At 44.5% G+C, this 18,972-nt stretch overlaps 1 protein-coding gene across 4 annotated transcripts in view; it reads left to right on the forward strand.

The window, feature by feature from the left end:
- MASP1 (MBL associated serine protease 1) overlaps nt 1–18,972 on the forward strand; it is an 84,381-nt gene that overhangs the window by 28,149 nt on the left and 37,260 nt on the right. For all 4 annotated transcript variants that reach the window (XM_004713409.2, XM_045296431.1, XM_004713410.3 and 1 more), the window contains exons 3-8: nt 7,856–8,033; nt 11,372–11,503; nt 13,378–13,574; nt 16,140–16,287; nt 17,492–17,610; nt 18,688–18,766. In XM_004713409.2, the coding sequence (XP_004713466.1) occupies nt 7,856–8,033; nt 11,372–11,503; nt 13,378–13,574; nt 16,140–16,287; nt 17,492–17,610; nt 18,688–18,766 (853 nt within the window). The remainder of the gene's footprint in view (nt 1–7,855; nt 8,034–11,371; nt 11,504–13,377; nt 13,575–16,139; nt 16,288–17,491; nt 17,611–18,687; nt 18,767–18,972) is intronic.

An 18,972-nucleotide genomic window follows, 5' to 3' on the forward strand; every position in this document is an offset into this window, starting at 1 on the left:
CCCCCACCCCCTTCCTTTCTATCAGCAGCATTAATTCTTTGTGCGACATAGGGACTACTGAGTGAATCGAACAGGGCTTTGCTATGCCTTCGGCCTACCTGGTCTTCCTACAATTCCCCAACCCTGTACCCAAACGGTCCCCCTACCTAAACCCTGGCCACTTTTCATTCCTCAGCCCAAAAGACCTCCTCTTTGCTAATTATTTTCTGATTCCCCTCCAGCAGAATGTAAATTTCCCCTTCATTAAACCCCTGGGGCTTCCTGTCTTTGATAGCAATTACATACTCTGACAATACTGCACACATTTGAGTACTTATCTAATTCTCCTCTTAAATTTCAACCTCCCTGAGGCAGGAGATTCGTTTATTCAGCTCATGAAACAGATGTGCCTTTGGCACCGCCTGCATATAGTTCAGCTAGAACTTTGTATATAAATAGTTATTGAATGAACTTGGAAGGGAAAAAAGTGAGGACATGTTGCCAAAAACAAAACCCCAAACAAAAAAACAGCCTAAATTAAGAAAGAACATTAAGAGACCATTGAAGAGTCTGTGATCCCCAACTTCTATCATTATGAACCTCGTGTCTACATTTGATACGGCTTTTCCCTCTATTCTGTTGGCACGATGGCCCCCGAAATGGGGCAGTCCAAAAAAGCCAGAGCTTAATCACTCCCTGTATCGAGGGAAACGTGATCATTATAGAACTTGACGATCCCCAGAAAGGGCTGCAAATATTAACTACGGCCAGTGACCCCTCTGTTTAGGGTACGACTGGAGCTGTCACTAAGCTACATCCTCTCTGGGAGACAGTCCATGCACGCGAGAGAGATAAGGATTCAAGAGGGCCTTGATCTTAAAAAAAACAAAACAACGTTTGGCCGAGTGCCCCTGTCTTTGGTCATGCACTCTTTGGGTTGGCGGGTTCCCTTTCCGAGGGTCAGAGTAGTTCCAGGGAAAATTTGCTATCAGAGGATACTCGCGGTGATCTTTCTACTCACCAGCAAATCACTTCCTCTCCCTGGGCCTCAACTTTCTCCAGGAGGAGAGGGATTAAAATAGCTTTTTAAAGGTCTCTCTAATATTCCAGGATTCTATTCTGGGCTGCAGGCGGAATCCCCCGGGCCTCAGTTTGCTAGCTTCTTCCCTGCTTCTAAACGTGTCCATGGCTCAGATAGCCCCGTGGGTCCACATGGGGCACACGCTCCTGGTCTCTGGGATAGTGTGACTGTGCAGGCGATGATATTTTTACTGTCATCGTGACATAGTTCTTAATCCCAGAAGTTACAAGAAAGGAAACTATCACAGCCTCTCAGGAGGCCTTACCCGCAATCCAATTTGCCTCAGTTAGTTTCACTTCAAAGCATTCATGCTGCTGTTGGCACCATCAAACCCAAGGGGGGTCGGGGTCCGAGGGGGGGCCCAAAGGAAGTTCCAGGAAGGAAGTTACTGGGATTCAAAGTGTTAATGCTCAAAGCATGATGAGTCATACATAACGTACTCGGTGTTATATTGTTATAGACAACAAACAGGTTCATGTTCAACAGCAGGCAGTAATCTGAGTTTGTTGAAACTCCTGTTCACCATCTCATACTTTGGTTTATTTAATGTATCTTTAGGATGAACTGTTGTTATTTTGCTAATAAGTTAGAAGGGTGTCTAGAACTCAATTAGTTCAAATCCCAATTTTGCAGGTGGGCCGCTGAGAGTTAGACAGGGTGTGGCTAGATGGCAGTGTACAGGAGGACAAGGAATCAGACCCAGGACCTCTCACGGCCAAGTTCAGCCTGTACACTGCTCCAAAGCAGAGCTCACAACAGTGAGCCACTGACGGTCATGCAACCGCACGACAACCGCAAACAAGGGAAGGAAGAATGCCTCCCCCAGAGCCTCGCTCTAAATCTACTAGTACTTTTGTATTAAGCTCTAATAAGAACCATTAAATTGTTTCTATTCCACAACATGAGCAGAAATAAGCAAATGAAAGTACAACTAATCAGCTGATAAATACAAAATAAAACACTCCATAATGAAAACATGAGCATTGGTAGAAATTGTGCACTAATGCTTGGTGTGACTGAGCTATCGGATGGTATGATGCCTGGATTAGCGCCTCATAAAATAGTCTGTGGGGAAAAGGTGTTATCAGTGATCTTTAGAAATGCAATGACTAAGAATTAGTTTATCTATAGAAGAATCAAACCTCCATTGACTTTTGTACATATATTGTTGGGCTTGTATTGTTCTTAAAACTAGGGTAGACATAGCATTGATGATGTGTAAGTCCATTTCTCACCTCTCTTTTCTCTTCACAACATATACCAAATAAAATTTGTTTTCCTCGCTATTAAAAAGAAATGAAAAACATACACATTCTGGAAACATTATAGGCTGGGACATTCAACAGAGGACAAGCTACACAGCACAGTCTAATATCCTGTGCTAAAGGGCACATTATACAGTTATTAGGATCCTGCGAGTTCAGCTATCATCTACAGCAATGAGGAATAAATAGCAAAGCCATGATCTCATCTTCTGTTTACACTTTCTTTCCCAAAGTTAATGATTAATTGTCCTTGTGTGTTGTTGCCAGTGGAAATTGTTTTTCTTTCATACGCCCACTTATTTTAAATAAATAAACCATTAATTTCAGAAGTATCAAATGTCAAGAATACTTTTGACACACTAAGCTAATGAACAAAACAATGAATCCATTAAAAACTCCTAGAGATAGGCAGCCTTTGTATATTCTGATTTAACGACTTTGAAAGACAACAGAAAACAGTCTTGGTAAGAGAGTCTCTCATTCGTGCATCTCTCGTGCTATCCACACTCCCAAGGACTGGTGTAGGTGTAAGATGGTAGAGCTCTATCTAAGACGAAGGGCAGATCAAGTACTAATGGTCAAATAAATATTCCAACCAGTTACTAGTCTGTGCTTCCCAAACCCAACCCACATTCAATTAGCTATAGATGACGAGGATAGGATTTTTCCTTTGGTTTCTGGCTCTTCCAAAACAGGAATTATTCTAGCAAATGGGTGCAGTTTGCGTGTCTTAGCAAATACACAGATACTTTCTGGAGGATATCAGTAATCTATGCTACTTGGGCAACCTATTAAGTACACTACTGATTACATGACTTCCTTGTTTAAAATTTTCTATGGCATGCATTTTGCCATAGAATCACTTCTGGCCATGTATTTTGACATCAATGTCAACCATCATGAAATTTCAACCTGTCCTTGCAAGTAGGTGTTTTCCTGTACTCTCCACAAATGCCCAGGCTCCTCGTTGTTCTCAGAAGGTCTTGTACTTTTAGTTCTTGACAACAAACATTTATTGGGTGTGTACTATATATCAGGTACTGTTCTATAAACCAAGCAAGGAAAATAAAGCCCTGCCCTCCTACAACTTGAAAGCCTTGGTTGCATAGTGGGTTGTTTGTTGAGATGCTAACTGGAAGGTCAGCAGTGCAAAACCAGAGCCACACTGCGAGAGAAAGAGGAGACTTTGTACTCCCATAAAGAGTTACAGCTATAGCTCTCTTACTCTTGGTCTCTGGCACTCTGGAGTAGCAAGTATCAGTGCAGACATGGCCAACTCCAAGAACCACTCACACATCCAATCCCAGAAATGGCACAGAAATGGCATCAAGAGACTCTGATCTCAGTGATATGGATCTCTGAATGGGATGGACCCCAAGTTCTTGAGGAACATGTGTTTTGCCAAGAAGAACAACAAGAAAGGCCTGAATAAAATTCAGGCCAACAAGGCCAAGGATACTCGTGCCAAGACTATCAAGAGTCTTGTGAAGCCCAAGTAGGTCAAGGCTAAGATTACAATGGGCGTCAACTACAAGCTCAGTCAACTAGCCTACAGGGCCCACCCCAAGCTTGGTGGGCTAGGACATGTATTGCCAAGGATCTGAGGCTCTTCCAGCCCAAGTCAAGACCAAGACCAAGGCACAAAGCAAGGCTGATGCTCCAGCCAAGGCCTTGACTCCAGCTCTGACCTCAATTCAAGCACCCAAAGTTTCCCAGGTTCCACAAAGTAGAGTTCTCTTCCTAAGGATGAAAGGGACTGGTGTGACCCCTGGACTGCCATCTGCATGTACCTGATGTCCTCCTGTGCTATTTAAAAAAAAAACCATTTCAGAAATCCACAAAGGCAGTTCTGCTCTGTCCTGTAGGGTTGCTATGACTCAGAAACTACTCAATGACAGTGTGTTTGATTTGGAAACTCCTACAACTTACATCCTTGTGAGAGCTTTAAAGCGCATCCTTCACAGTGCTTGTCACACCATGGCACTCTGCTCTGTTCATGTGTTTTTTTCCTCAACTGAATACTGCCTCCCTGTGAACAGGAATATGTCTTACTTCTTTCTCATCACTATAATTCTGCTAAGGGACAGGCACAGTGGATACTCAATGAGGAATTGTTATTGTGAATATAGCCTCTTGTCTTTAGAAATATGATAAGTTGCTATTGAATATGGAGCCCATAATGAAACTACATCAGCCTAGGTGCACAGACCTTGAGCTAGGAAACCAAAAAGCAAGAAGATAGTCGGCATAATTTGAGTTGAAATTCTTGAAGAAAGAAAAAAATTCAAGCCTCAAGTTGCTATATTGAAGGATTACATGAGCAAAATAGTAAATAATGCAGGAAGTATCAAAAGAAGACGGAAGGAATACGCAGAGTCATTGTGTCAAAAGAAATGGTTGACATTCCACCATTTCAAAGGGTGACATGCTGGAAAGTCAGTGGTATTCAAATTCAAGATGCCCTGAAGACATTCTCCAAAAACAGGGCTCCAGAAACTGATGGGATGCCAACAGAAGTCTTGTTTGTCAGTTACATAATCTACTATCAACTTGAGTGAAGGGGTGGAGTCTAGCCTGTCAATCAGGTCATGGCCAATGCGACCTCTGTATGGGCATGGCCTTCTCCTGAGGATTCTGGGAACTCCTGTCTTCCTCCCAGGAGGCAGGACACCCACTCTCCCTGCTAGACATTCCTGTTGACAAGCCATATGGACCCAGAGTCCTGGAGCTGGAGGACACAAGGATCTCAGTGCTGAGATCCTTCCATCACCACTGGATCCACAAGACTTGCCAGCCACTAGTCTATGATCTTCCTGCCTTTGGCGTTATTGCATGTGTTTTGTGAGTTTGAAGAGGAATTTATAGACTGGTATCAGACATATGGGCTAATAACAGATTTATGGACTTGATCTAGACTGGCCTGGGATGTTTTTGTAATATATAATTACTCTTTGATGTAAAGCTCTCTCTTACATACATATGAGTGTCTCTGGATTTGTTTCTCTAGTCTACCTGGACTAACACATCTTGCAATAAGCTAATGCAGTACCGAAAGCATAAACTAGTCTATGCCAAGAAATTGCATTGACAGCTATTTGGCCGAATGAATGGAAGAGATTCAGAAGTGTGCCCATTCCAAAGAGAGTCAACCCCAAAGAGTTCAAAAATCATTTAACAACATCATTAATATCACATACAAATAAGATTTTGTTGATGATAATTTTTTTAAAGCCACAACAGAACATCCACAGGGAGCTGCCCGAAATTCAAGTCAGAGTTGCAGAAACCAAAGGCAAAGCTAAACTCACTGCCATTGAGTCAATGCTGAATCACAGTGACCCTACAGGACAGGGTAGAACTGCTCCCTGGGGTTTCCTACATTGTAGCTCTTTATGAGAACAGAAAGCCCAATCTTCATCCTAAGATTCAGAAAAGGATGTGGAAATAAGAATATCATTGCTGCTATCATATGGGCCTTGACCTAAAGCAGAGAATGCCAGAAAGAACAACTTTCATTTTATTGACTATGCAAAATTATGCAGCTGTATGTATCATAACAAACTATGGATAACATTGCCAAGACTGGGAATTCCAGAGCACTTACCTGTGCTCATGCAGAACCTGAACATAGGCCAAGAGGCAGTCGTTCTAACACAACAGGAAAATACTGCATGGTTTAAAATCAAGAATGTTGTGTGTCAGGGTCATATCCTTTCACCATACTTACTCAAACACAATGCTGAGCAAGTAATTCAAGAAGCTAAACTATATGAAGAACAATACAGCATTAGGGTTGGAGGAAGGCTCATTAACAACCTATGATATGCAGAAGGGCACAACCTTGCTTGCTGACCATGAAAAGCACTTGAAGTACTTGCTGATGAAAATCAAAGACTGCAGCTATCAGTATGGATTGCAACTCACTATAAGGAAAACAAGATTCCTTACAACTGGACCAATGGACAACATCAAGATAAATGGAGAAAAGATTGAAGTTGTCAAGGATTTCATTTTACTTAGGTCCAAAATCAACAGTCATGGAAGCAGCAAAGAAATCAAATAATATCTTGCATTCAGCAAATCTTCTGCACAAGACTTCTTTAAAGTTTGGGAGAGCAAAATATGTTACTTTGAAGAAGAAGATGCACCTGACGCCAACTCTCGTATTGACAATCGCCTCAGAATCATGTGAAAATTGGACAATGAATAAGTGTGTTTGGCAGGGTTCTCTCGAGAAACAAAATCACGGCACTTATGATTATATATATTTAAGAGCATAGGTCTATACAGCAAGAAGGAATACAACAGCTAATTAGTCCACACTGCAGTACAGAGGGCTCTCAGTTCAACTCACTTTCATAGAACAGTAAATATATTGGAACTCTTGGGCTGCCGGGTCCAAGGTCAAGGAAGCAGATAGCTGAGTCCTCCCTGGAGCGAGGCAGGCAGAGTTTGTCTTCAGGCAGCAAACAGCAGGGTGGGCCAGCAAAAGTCTTTAGCTAAGGGGCTTAGCGAAGCAGACCGGGATGGGATATTGATCTCAAGCAATGCAAGACAACAGAACCCACCAGCCTCAAGCTCAAGCGATGTATGCACCAGCAGCATGGTGAAGTAGGTCTCAAAAGAGCCTCAAGTTCTAGTGACACGATCCACAGGTTGGCCTGGCCCAAGGGTAGTATAGCTTACAGGTTGAGGCAGAGAAGTAGCTAAAGCAGCATCACACTCCAGCACATTGATCAACCAGAGAGCAAGAGAGATGGGGGCAGGCCTTCAGAGCCCTTTATCTCTTTGCCCTCATTGGCACAATAAACCTAACCATCACAATAAGGAAGATCACAAAAGAATTGGTGCATTTGCGTGATTACGTTGGTGAAGATCATCAAAGGTACTATAAAGTGCCAAAAGAGCAAACAAATCTGCCTTGGAAAAAGTACAGCCAGAATGCTCATTGGAAGTAAGGATGGTGAGACAAAGTCTCATATATTTTGGACTCGATGATATCAGGAAAAAACAATTCCTGGAGGAAAAAAAAAAACATTGTTCTGGTAAAATTAAGGGTTCAGGAAAAGGAGAAAGACTCTCAACCAGAGGAATTGCAGCAATGGGGTCAAACATGACAGTTGTGAGGACTGTATAGGAATGGGAGGTGCTCCATTCCATTGTACGTGGGGTCCTTCTGTGCTAGAACTGGGTCTGCGACACCTAACCATGACATGGAGCCCATCTCTGAAGCTATCTAACTTCTACGTCGTTTTAGCATTGAATTATTTCCAACAGAGAAACCAACCGACAGTCAACAAGAATGAAAAATGTCAAGGCACTTATGATGGTACTAAAAAAATTAAGTGAAATCGTGACCGAGGGTGGCATTGACTTAACCTGTAATGTGTCTTCAAATCCCCAACCCCCTTTCTTTGGGTTTCCCAAGCTGCCTGTGGGACTCATGAGCAGCCACCATCCATTTCGGTCTTGGAGACGAAGCCCTCTCAGGAAGCTATTCACCTTGTTCCCTTTCCCTTTGATTCCAAAGGTAGAAACTGAAGACCAGGTGTTGGTGAGCTTCTGTGGCAGGGAGACCACGGACACAGAGCAGACCCCTGGCCAAGAACCAGTCCTCTCCCCTGGCTCCTTCATGTCCATCACTTTCCGATCAGATTTCTCCAATGAGGAACGGTTCACGGGCTTTGATGCGCACTACATGGCTGTGGGTAAGTTAGAAGTGGGTACTTTGTCCCTCTCTCTCTCTAAAGATTGCTCTCTCCTCCTCTTCCTCGTGCCTTCCTCCTCTCCCCACTTTTACTACCCTCTCCTCACCTCTCTCTTTCTCTAGTAAAGAGCTGGGAAGAAGGCAGTTGTCCATTAGAGTCTTTAGTCACTGCACCTCTCCATGATCCCTCCCCTCCAGGCTCTGCCATTCCAGTTCCAAGCTCTGTGCTTCTTCACTTGTCACTCAAAGTCCTCCACAATCCAGGCTCAGCCTCTTTGCCAAGTTAGCTATTTATACCTCTCTTCAAAAACAAAAATCCTGCTACTTTCCAGCCCGACTAAAACACTCTTTACTCCCCACATTTGCTCTGAGCTCTCCCACCACCTCTCCTTGAAGAATCTGTCCAGTGTCTAGATATTTTTTGCACTCTACTTTGATCACATCTTGACTCCGTTCGACAAATTCTTCAAGATCAGATCAAAACTCACCACGGCTCAGAGGTCCTGTCCTTTACTTCTCCAATAGAGACACAGTCTCCCCCTCCCTCCCTGCCATCACCGTGGACTTTTAGCACGAACTTGTTGCTGAGCAGGAGCGTGCTGTTGAGAAGGAGAGGCAGAGCTGGGAAGAGGGTCCCGGCTAAAAGGTCCTGCTGTGACTCGCTGTATGAGCTTGGGCCAGACATTTATCTGGTCTTAAAAGGTATTCTTTTCTATGTGGTGTAAGACTAAATCCATGGGTCCTTGCCTCCTCGCAGAGTTGTTGGAGGGTCCAGTGTGCAACGATGCTTATAAGTTGTGAGGGGAAATGCAGAGGCAAATGGCTTTGACACCTCAGTGTCCTGACTCTGCTTAGATCTCCTCTAAAGGGCCAGAATTGCCTCCTTTTTTCCAGCACTATGAGAACTGATGACAGCTGAACACTCACCAGGTGGATGCTCCCATTTATTTCTCCTGTCCTCTATTTACCCCGTCTCTGTCCATTGACCCCTCTATCCGTGCACTTCCTTCTAAATACTTATGTGCATCATTAACTAGAGTTCAATATTTGTTCACTAAATCCCAAAACGACATGGAATGTGGGCCATAGGTCAGCAGTTTGAACCCACAGTCACTCCTCAGGAGAAAGAGAAAACTTTCTGTTTCCATAAAGATATACAGCTTTGGAACTCCAAAGAGCCAATTCTACTCATCCCAAGGGCTGCTCTTGACTCGATGGTAGTCAATAAAGATTCGTTGTGCTAATCTTCTAGTTTCATGTAAATGAACACAGAGGAAATGCATTGGGAGTAATGCAGTATATTGCCTTTTATCCGCGGCATTGTAATTATCAACACTTGACTCATTTTCCGGGCAGAGTAATTTTTCCATTGTATTAATTTACTAAAATTTGATTATCCATTTTCCCATTGATCAATGGCTATGGTCCTTCCATTTTGAAGCGATCGTGAACACAGTGGCTATGAGCCTTTTTGCATGAGTCTTTTTGGGGAACATATGATTTCATTTCCACTGGAAGCACAATACACACTATTGTGGGTAAGCTAGCTCTTGAAGTTGACCCCAGTCTTGAAGAGTGTGTAGCAGTGAATCGTGATGTGATGAAAGCGAATGAATGGTCCTCTCTGGTAAGTATATTGGAGCATTTCATTTCTGAAGAAATTATTGACCTTTCTCTAAGTGTTCATACCATTTTTATCCCACCACCAGTGCAAGAGAGTTCTGATTTCTCTACAACACACGTTGTTTCAATATTTAGCCATTTTGGTGGATGTGCAGTGGTACCACTGGTGGCATAGTGGTCAAAGTTCAAAACCACGAGCCACGCCACCAGAGAAAGACAGGGCTTTCTGCTCCCCCAAAGAGCTGCAGTCTCAGAAAGTCACAGGGAAGTGCTGTCTGTCCTCTACGGATGCGATGAGTCCACATCAACTCAAAGGCAGTCAGTTTGGTTTGATTTGTTTGGGGTCGTGGCACCTCATGGTCATTTTAATTTGCATTTCTCTGACCCTTAATGATGTCGAGCATCTTGTTTTGAGATACTCTATATTTTCTTTGGAGAAAGATGTTCAAAATGGTTGCAGATTTTAAAAATTGGGTTTGAGAAGATGTGCCTTGCAAATGGATTTTTTTTTCAGGGTCCTCGTGTGAATGAAGCTTCAGGTAAATGCCCTCTGTCCATAGTCCAAGGATGTGAACAGCCTTGCTATCAGACAGAGAGCATTTACACTTAATTATAGCAGATGCAGATAGGTTAATCTGTAACACTTTATCATTTGATCATCCTTTGGGTCAATTTTTAATTTGTTCTAGTTTTTAATATTTGCTGCTTTCTTTTCAACTGAGATTTTTCTGGTTTGATTTTGTCATTGCTGATGGCTTCTTTGTGTCTTGGGGTGTTTTTTAATGGCTTTTCTGCATATAAAATTCATATCCAAATGTGTTTATGAAATCTATAGAGATGGTATCTCTATAGAACTTACCTAGGAATGTGTCAAGAGAGCTTGAGGGGACATGGGGAACTAACAACAATGACTACAAAAAAGAGGAAAATGTTTTAAACTTGATTGTGGTGATGTTTGCACAATCCTTCTAAATGAGAGAGCTGATGAATTGTATGTTATGTGAATTATGTGCCAGTAAAAAATGTAATAGCAGTATGATTAAAAGCCAAACAAAGTCTAGAAAAGAATGAGGGCAACATATGTACAAACATGCCTGATTCAATTGATGTATGGATTGTGATAAGAGTTGTATGAGCCCCCAATAAAATGACTTTCTTTAAAAAGCCAAAAAAAAAAAAAGAGAGAAGATGTGCCTTTTTATCTTTGTTTCCCCAATGCCAAGGATAAGACTGGCACCTATTAAGCACTTAGAAATAGAGAGAAAGGGATCATGGAGTAGTTGTGAAGAGCCCAGACTCAGGAGTGAACCCACTGAGATTTGAATTCTAACTCGGCCATGTACTACCTACCTGTGTAACTTTGAATCAATTACTTAATTCCTCTGTATCTGTGGCTTATCATTTCGCATGGGGATAGTGGCAGTACCTTTGAGCACACAGCTATCCTTAGAGCTGTTAGGGCATAGTGGTACCATAGTAGCTTGGGTTCAAACCTGCTTCTCTACGACTTTGGGTTAGTTGCCTTACCTTCACTAGCTCTAGTTTCTCCACTTGCAAAATTGAGACAATTGCTGCCCTTGGGCTTTATGTGAGAAATCAATACAAGAATCTATATATTTCCCAGCGCAGTGGCCATGCCATGGTCAGCGTCTATAACTGTTGACTGTTTTCATCGTCGTGCGTATTAATGACTGGGGGATTCTACTTACCCTGCAGATGTGGACGAGTGCACTGAGAGGGAGGATGAGGAGCTGGCCTGTGACCACTACTGCCATAACTACATTGGTGGGTACTACTGTTCCTGCCGCTTTGGCTACCTCCTCCACACGGACAACAGGACCTGCCGAGGTAGGACCTAGGGATAATTCCATATACTACCTTAGGTGCACATCTTCCAAAAGGGATTAGAGAGAGCCCATAAGTATAAGGCATAGCAATAATTAAAATGCAATTCATAGATATAGACCTGAGATGCCTTGGGGATGAAGATGCTAGAATTCCCTCCTAGCTGTGATCCTGGGCTCAAGTGACCAAAGAACAACATGAGAACAAAAATATCTGGCCAAGTGGCCCATTTTTGTCCCTGAGCCTCATCTCCTCTCCTACTATAGGTCATTAGCTTGTTCAAGTTCAAGGAAAAAGCTGGGTTCCCCAGTCTTCTCTCTCTGAACTCTGAACTATGCCTCACACAACAGTTTCTTCTTTTCTATGGCTCCTTAAATTTTCATAATGCACAAAACACCTTAGTCCAAAGGGAAGACAAGGAGAGCGACAGCAAGTTCTCTTGCTTTCTCTCTCTCTCTCTCTCTCTCTCTCTTTCCGTTTTCATTCTTTCATCACCCCCGACTAGTATCAGAGAATCTGATGAGACAAAGCATCACACCAGATAAAGAGGTGCTCCGGAGAAGTGCATAGTAGGAGCCATGAGCTTGTCGGAAGCATCTAAAGAAGGCATTATTATGTGGGGGAAGGGCATTGTGGGGAATAACTTTTAGTTAGAAGAAATTGACTGGGGTGCATCTCCAACTCACAAGCATGAAGGCCTCCCTCCATCAGAGTCCGCCTCCCAGACTCCTGAAATATGTCCACATGTCTTCCTGGTTCCCCGTTTCCCACATGACAGCAACGAACAACCCGGGGTGCCAGCTCCATTTTCCTAGCTGTCGTGAGGACCTTATAGAAACGGCACTTGTGAACAAGCCGACAAGCTAAAGCCCCTCTTGAAAGGAGAGAGAATTCTATGAGGTGTGCCCAGGAAGCACTGCCAGAAGGCTTCTTCTAAGCAAGGACGGTGAGACTTTCAGTACTTCGGACGTGTTATCGGGAGAGACCAGTCCCTGGAGAAGGACACCCAGTTTGGTGGAGTAAGAGGTCAGTGGAAAAAAGAAGACCTTCAAAGCAATTGCCGCTTCCACCGTGGGCTCAGACTAACCATCATGGTGAGGATGGCGCTTGGTTCTGTTCCGCATAGCGTTGTTCCACGTCGGAATCCACGCCAGGCTCCCAGACAAAAACAACAATAACATAAGGATTCGGCGGAGTCTGGGGCAGAGCAAAGACACACCGCAGCTAATCACAGCGTTGGGAATTTGAGTTTATGAGTGTAGTAGCTCTAGGGAAAGCTTAAATAGCCTTAACACGAGTGAAGCCATTTTGAGCTGACAGAAGCCATTATAAACTATCAATGAACTAGCTATCAACTATAAATAAACTAGCTAATATTAGGGAGGCAGGCTGTGCTGACAAGCACAACGGACTTGTATGTTCAGGAGGCTCGGAAGAACTAAGAGCAGTTATTGTTCGACTAAGAAGGGCTAGCCGCACTATCCTGCTTCTGTACTCTGCTTGCTTGCACACCTGCACATTGCAAAAGTATAAAATCCTTTGGAAAATTAGACAGGCCACCGCTCAGTCTCCTCTCAAAGAGGGCTGATGGTCCCTGCGCAGGCAATAAAACTTTTCCTTTTGAAAAAGAAAAAAAAGAGGTGCCCCGGAGAGAGAGCCAGAAGGCCTGAGTCTGAGTCTTGAGTGTGAACATGAATAAGTGCATGTATGACTGTGGACAAATCATTTCCCCTCACTTTTCCATATTTCATATATGTAAACTGTAGCATTGATTCCATCCGGGCTGATTTCCTGAGACCACTGGGAAAACCAGATAGAGTAGCAGGTAAGGAAAGATGGCTGTGGTGTGTCATCTTGCTCTGGTACCTTTCCCACAGTGGAATGCAGCGACAACCTCTTTACCCAGAGGACCGGCGTGATCACCAGCCCAGACTTCCCCAACCCTTATCCCAAGAGCTCTGAATGCTTCTACGCCATCGAGCTAGAGGAGGGCTTCATGGTCAGCCTGCAATTTGAGGACATTTTTGACATTGAAGACCATCCTGAGGTATCCTGCCCCTACGATTACATCAAGGTAAGCCTGCGATGAACATTTCCCCGAACAAGACCCTGGCTGCTGACTTGAGCAAATTGATATTCTGGGGCCTTTACTTCTTCCTTAGATAAGAAACCAAGCAGCTAATTTCTTTGAAAAAAGTATTAATGTTGTTGTTATTAAAAACAACATCCACCAGCTTAGTGAGCTCCTGCCTAGAGTTTCCCCATAGGTGATCAAACTTGATGCTGGACTCTCAGGGTAGTTTAAGAACGGGTGTTTCAGGTTTGAATATGCTGGAAGGCCAGCTCTGGGGGCATTCCACTGATTCAGTTGCCAGGACTCTGCTCAGAGGGCTAATGCTTGGGTGAATGACCTGCTATTACATCGTTGACATTCTTCATAACTTCATATCAAGGGCCACATTCTCCTTCGGCACTGCATCCTGAAACGAGGTGGTCCTGGTTGGGCCAATAGTAACTCAATTTGTGATTACTATTCTGTTGATGTCGGTAAAATGTGCATTTGAACGGGAGCTGTGGTTAGGATGGTGGAAGCAGTATTTTGAGAGATGTAACAAATAAGATCCACAACCCTTGGAGTGTGATTGGCTGAAATACCCAAGTGGAGCACACATCTGAATGTGAGGGTTTGATTGCCGGAGCCCCGCAGAGTGTGCGCTGACGATAGGTGCCTCGCAGAGCGAGCGCGAACCACAGAAACAGGTGGGAGCTCCTGGGGAAGAAGATAGAAAAACACAACAGACTAAGAGTCGAAGGCAGAGGAAGAAGTGCCCACAAATGGGGAGCAGTGGAGCAGTTAGAGGCCGAGAGCAAAAACAATTAGCCTGTCAAAGAGGGAGTCTGTCAGCAATGGTAAATGTCAACGAGGGCTTAGGAGAGGTAAAGAAATCTGAGAGTCTAGGAAAGAAAACTTACAAACTTGATACTTGGATAAGGTGGCTAAGAGACAGCTTGACGTCAAGTGGTCTAGCAGAAAGCACAGAGCATTTGTCTCTGTTGCTGGGTAGCAACAAATTAGTTTACAGTTCTGTGTGTCGGAAGTCTAAGTGAGATCAATTGGCATCTCTGCTTAGGATCTTACAAGGCCAAAATCAAGGTGATGGTCAGACTGGGCTTTTTTCTAGAGACTGTGGAAGAGTTCACTTCCAAGGTCATTCAAGTTGGCATTCAAATTCAACTTGTGGTCATAGAATTGAAGTTGTAGGTGCAAGTCCCGCCACGTGATTCCTTTCATCTCAGCAAAAGAACTTCCCTCCACTGAGTTCCTCTTATATTTCAGGTTTGACTTCCTGCCCTGCTATTAGCTGGGGAAAAATTGTGCTTTTGAAGAGCTTGTGTTATTAGGTTAGGTCCATCAGATAATAGCCTTATCCCTAAAGTATTGGATTAGTACCTTTAATTACATGCACAAAATCTCTTTTGCCATGGAATTGACATTCTCACAAAGTAGCCCTGAGAGAGAAGGTTCTGAGAGTAGTTTAGCATTTCTCCTACACACATCGTCTCCTGGGAGATGTGAGCCTTATCCAGGATTTAACCTCTGGGGCTTTACTTTTTTCCCTTCTTCATAAGAGAGATGACAAGACAAAGATGTCGCCCAAGATTGTGGAAGTCCCCAAATGAGGGTTAAGGAGACCTGGTCCTCACAGATGACAAACAAAGGGGTGGTAAGCGAGAGAAGGGCCCAGGCCTGGAGTTGAGAAAGGTGGATCAGGGAGTCACATTTTGCCCTTCTCTCCATCCTCCCCCTCTCCATCCCACCCAGTCAACGCCAAATTCACTTCCGTGTTTCCACTCTTGCCCTACATCATCTATCCTCATGTAGCATCCAAGCTTATGTTTATAAAGCCTGGATGAGATGAAGATTGAATTTGGAATTGAGTGTAAATTCCATAACACACGTGCCCCTTGCCTGCTGGTTCAAGGAAGCACAGGGCACTCTCTACCATACTCCTGGGATTCAAATACACAAGCTTCTTGTTTTTGCTCTTAAAACTCGCCAAACTCTTTCCACCTTTCACCTTCACCTTTACATAAACTCTCACTTCCTCAAAAAGGCCTTCCCTGACCACCTCTCTCAGTTACTCTACTCATTTCATTTATGTACATGATGAACAATGTAAGCGATATAAGTGTTACTATCTGCGTGATAAATATCCAAAAATACACGAGGTATTATATCAATCCTGCTGATTCTTTCTATAAGCCTTAGCATAGCCTATAATTATTTACTTCTTGTTCTCTCCCCTGACTAAGCTGCTGGTTTTTCTAAAGAGAAATTTTGTCTTCTTTGTACTCCTGAGCAGGACTCTACACCTCTCTGAACTACAACATGTTCATATTTTACCTAGCAGAGAATTAAGGGGCTGCCTTACTCACTTCTGGAGCCACTGGAAAGTGTGCATGGGAGAGTGGGGATGGAACTGTGTGGTGAATGATAACGCCAACCAACAACATGGGGGAATACCATGGGTCCACCCCGGGGCTTCCAGAATCCCCAGTTGACAGTGGAGGGCTGTCCTACAGAAGTCACGTCAGCCATTCCAAAGCAGTACTTCTTTCTCTATCTTCTGCCTCATAGATTAAAGTTGGTTCAAAAATACTGGGACCCTTCTGTGGAGAGAAAGCCCCAGAACCCATCAATACGCAGAGTCACAGCATCCAGATCGTGTTCCACAGTGATAACTCGGGCGAGAACCGGGGCTGGAGGCTCTCGTATAGAGCGGCAGGTAACACAGGCTCCCCCTCCCAGGTGACTGCCACCATGCTCAGCCCTCTTGGGGACCAAGGGAGAGAGAGGGAGGAGGGGTGCTGGCCTGGGCCTTCTCTGGTGACCTGACAGGACTCCATCTGCCCCACTGAGCACCTAGGTCTCTACACGTGCTCTCTCCTACAGCAGGAGTTGAGGAAGGCAAGGATTGGACTCAGCTAGTAGTTTTCAAAGCTTTTTGTACTTCAGAAACACAAGAGGAGCTTCAAACAAAAATCTGGTCTCTTAACCCCCCTCGTGCTAGGATCCACTAGGTCTTGAGAGGATCTGTCGAGCTCCAGCCTTCTCTGTGTCCGGAGCTGCCGTTTAGCTGTGGGTCCGGGAGCCATGTTTCATTATGGCTGTTGCTTCCGTGTGGACTATCCAGACTGGCCAGGCTCACAGGTCTCATTCTCCATTCCCTCAGGCTCTGAGTACTACCCACGCTTGATACGACCATTTCGTCCCAAGGGTCTGCTGTAAGTCAAGGAAGAGGGTGAACAGCGGTGACAAAAAGACCACAGCTCATCATAACTAACCCACAGTGCATAGATTCTGGGGCTTTGTTCTGTCCATGCTATCATATTCGGGATCTCGTTCTGGGAACAGGGTAGAGCAAGGGTCTAACAAACAGTCACTTGTCAGGCGAAAATATCTGGAGGGATCCCGGCCTGAGGACCGTGTCTGATGTAGACCATTCCGACACACCTGTTCACACTCTGCTGGCGGTTGGAACAATGATCTTGGAGAAAAAGAAACATTGGGGTCATTATGAGAGGCAAATGACATCCAGTGATAGGGAGACAATCTTATCTGAATATTGAAACACTAATCATTTCATCAGAGACATCCGTGTATGAAGGGACAAGGGGGGAACAGATGTACACATGTCGACTCAGGAGGGTGTTGTAGAAGAAGCAACCGACAAGGGTTAGACTCAAAAGCGCTTAATCCCCTTCCCATCCTGAGTTTTAACAAAAGGATCTAGCCAGTCTCATTTTCAAAATAAGGAGATGCTGACTTGTTGAAGGTTGAAGAGAGTCCATGCCCAGAAGGGCCTAGATGGTTCAGGTCTCCCAACCTAAGTACTGGGGTTTCCCCACCTCCTGTTTCTGGGCGAATTCTCCCCTTGTGAGAATTTTCCCAGCTTTTCACTTGCTGTCCCTTCATTTGCTCCCCATCAGGGAATGAGTGCCCAGAGTTGCAGCCTCCTGTTCATGGGAAAATCGAGCCCGTGCAAGCCAAGTATTTCTTCAAAGACCAAGTGCTCATCCGTTGTGACACAGGCTACAAAGTGCTCAAGGTACAGGCCTTGATTCTGCAGATGAGAAAACCAGCCCAGAAGAATTTCTTCTGAGCCTCCCGGGGAAGCTGGGTTTCTGGACCGTCTCAGAGTCCTGGCACAGGGTTTCCTAGCTTTCCCATCAATCACTAACATGGCCAGAAGTTCAAGTCTTCTGGAGATCCAAAGCACGTGTCCCAGATGCGCTCTCGCTTTGGGAAAGAGCAAGTCTTTTACCAGAAGAGATAGCCCTAAGATCAAGACTAGCAACCTTCACAAAAGTCACTGGCTTATTTGGTGGAAAGTTGGCGAAGAAGCAAAGGTCCGGGGTTTCTCTGGTTTTACTTGTGGGGTGAAATCATATACCTATAAGTTAACCTTTTGACCAGCTTTTTGAGCAAAGGGTTTAAATATGCCAAGCCCTACTCACACTGTCCCTAAAACAGCAGTTCTCCAAGAAACAACTTAGGTAGCTTAAAAAAAATAACCTTCGCAGTCTCATTGTAGAGCAATGAAAGCGGAGGCACTGGGGCTGGAGGCCCGGGGCCAGCTTTTCTTTCACGCTTCTTAAGGGAATCTCGAGGACATCTGCTCCAAGCAGTTGTTTTCCAAGTGTCATTCTTAGAGCAGCAGCATCACTGTCACCTGGAAACTGGCAAGAAATGCCAATTCTTGGGCCTCACACTAGACCTCCTGAATCAGACACTGCAGGGGTGGTCCAGACTTGTCCTGCTTGTCGGATTCTATTGACCCATGTTTTTTGGAAACTCAAGCCAGCCTTTGATGAATAAGCCTGACAGATGGTGCTGATGTGCTCTAGCTTTGAGACCCCTAAAGATGAAGTTTAAGGGCTCAGCAATTCCCTCAGAGACCATTGCCCGAATCCTTCTTACAAACACCTCCTCCTTCTCTTCGGGCTCTGAGAAGTGAATGTGATTTCAGCATCTGTTTTGGTATTTTGTATTAGCTTGTCCTTGAAGGCTCCTGGTTGGACAATCCCAGGTGAGGACAGTCAGGTTTCGAGTTGGAGCTTAAAATTAACCGCCTGAGCCACCCTCCCCTTCCTTCTTTTCACCACGTCTGCATGCTTCTCCCTAGGATGACGTGGAGATGGACACATTCCAGATTGAGTGTCTGAAGGATGGATCATGGAGTAACAGGATGCCTACCTGTCAAGGTAAGACAGGAAATAGAGTGGTTCTAAGGATAATGAGTTCGCCAGTAATCATTGGCAGGGGGTGGGTGGTGTGTGTGTGTGTGTGTGTGTGTGTGTGTGTGTGTGTGTGTGTGTGTGATTCTGGCCAGAAACAAGCAAGGGTGAGGACTTGATAGAGCTTCGGGATGCCCACTGTGGCCTGGCATCGAGAAGCTTTGTTCGCGCCA

Source organism: Echinops telfairi, unplaced genomic scaffold (assembly GCF_000313985.2).
Source record: "Echinops telfairi isolate 266 unplaced genomic scaffold, ASM31398v2 ScPeMD7_7407;HRSCAF=8445, whole genome shotgun sequence".
Taxonomy (NCBI): Eukaryota; Metazoa; Chordata; class Mammalia; order Afrosoricida; family Tenrecidae; genus Echinops; species Echinops telfairi.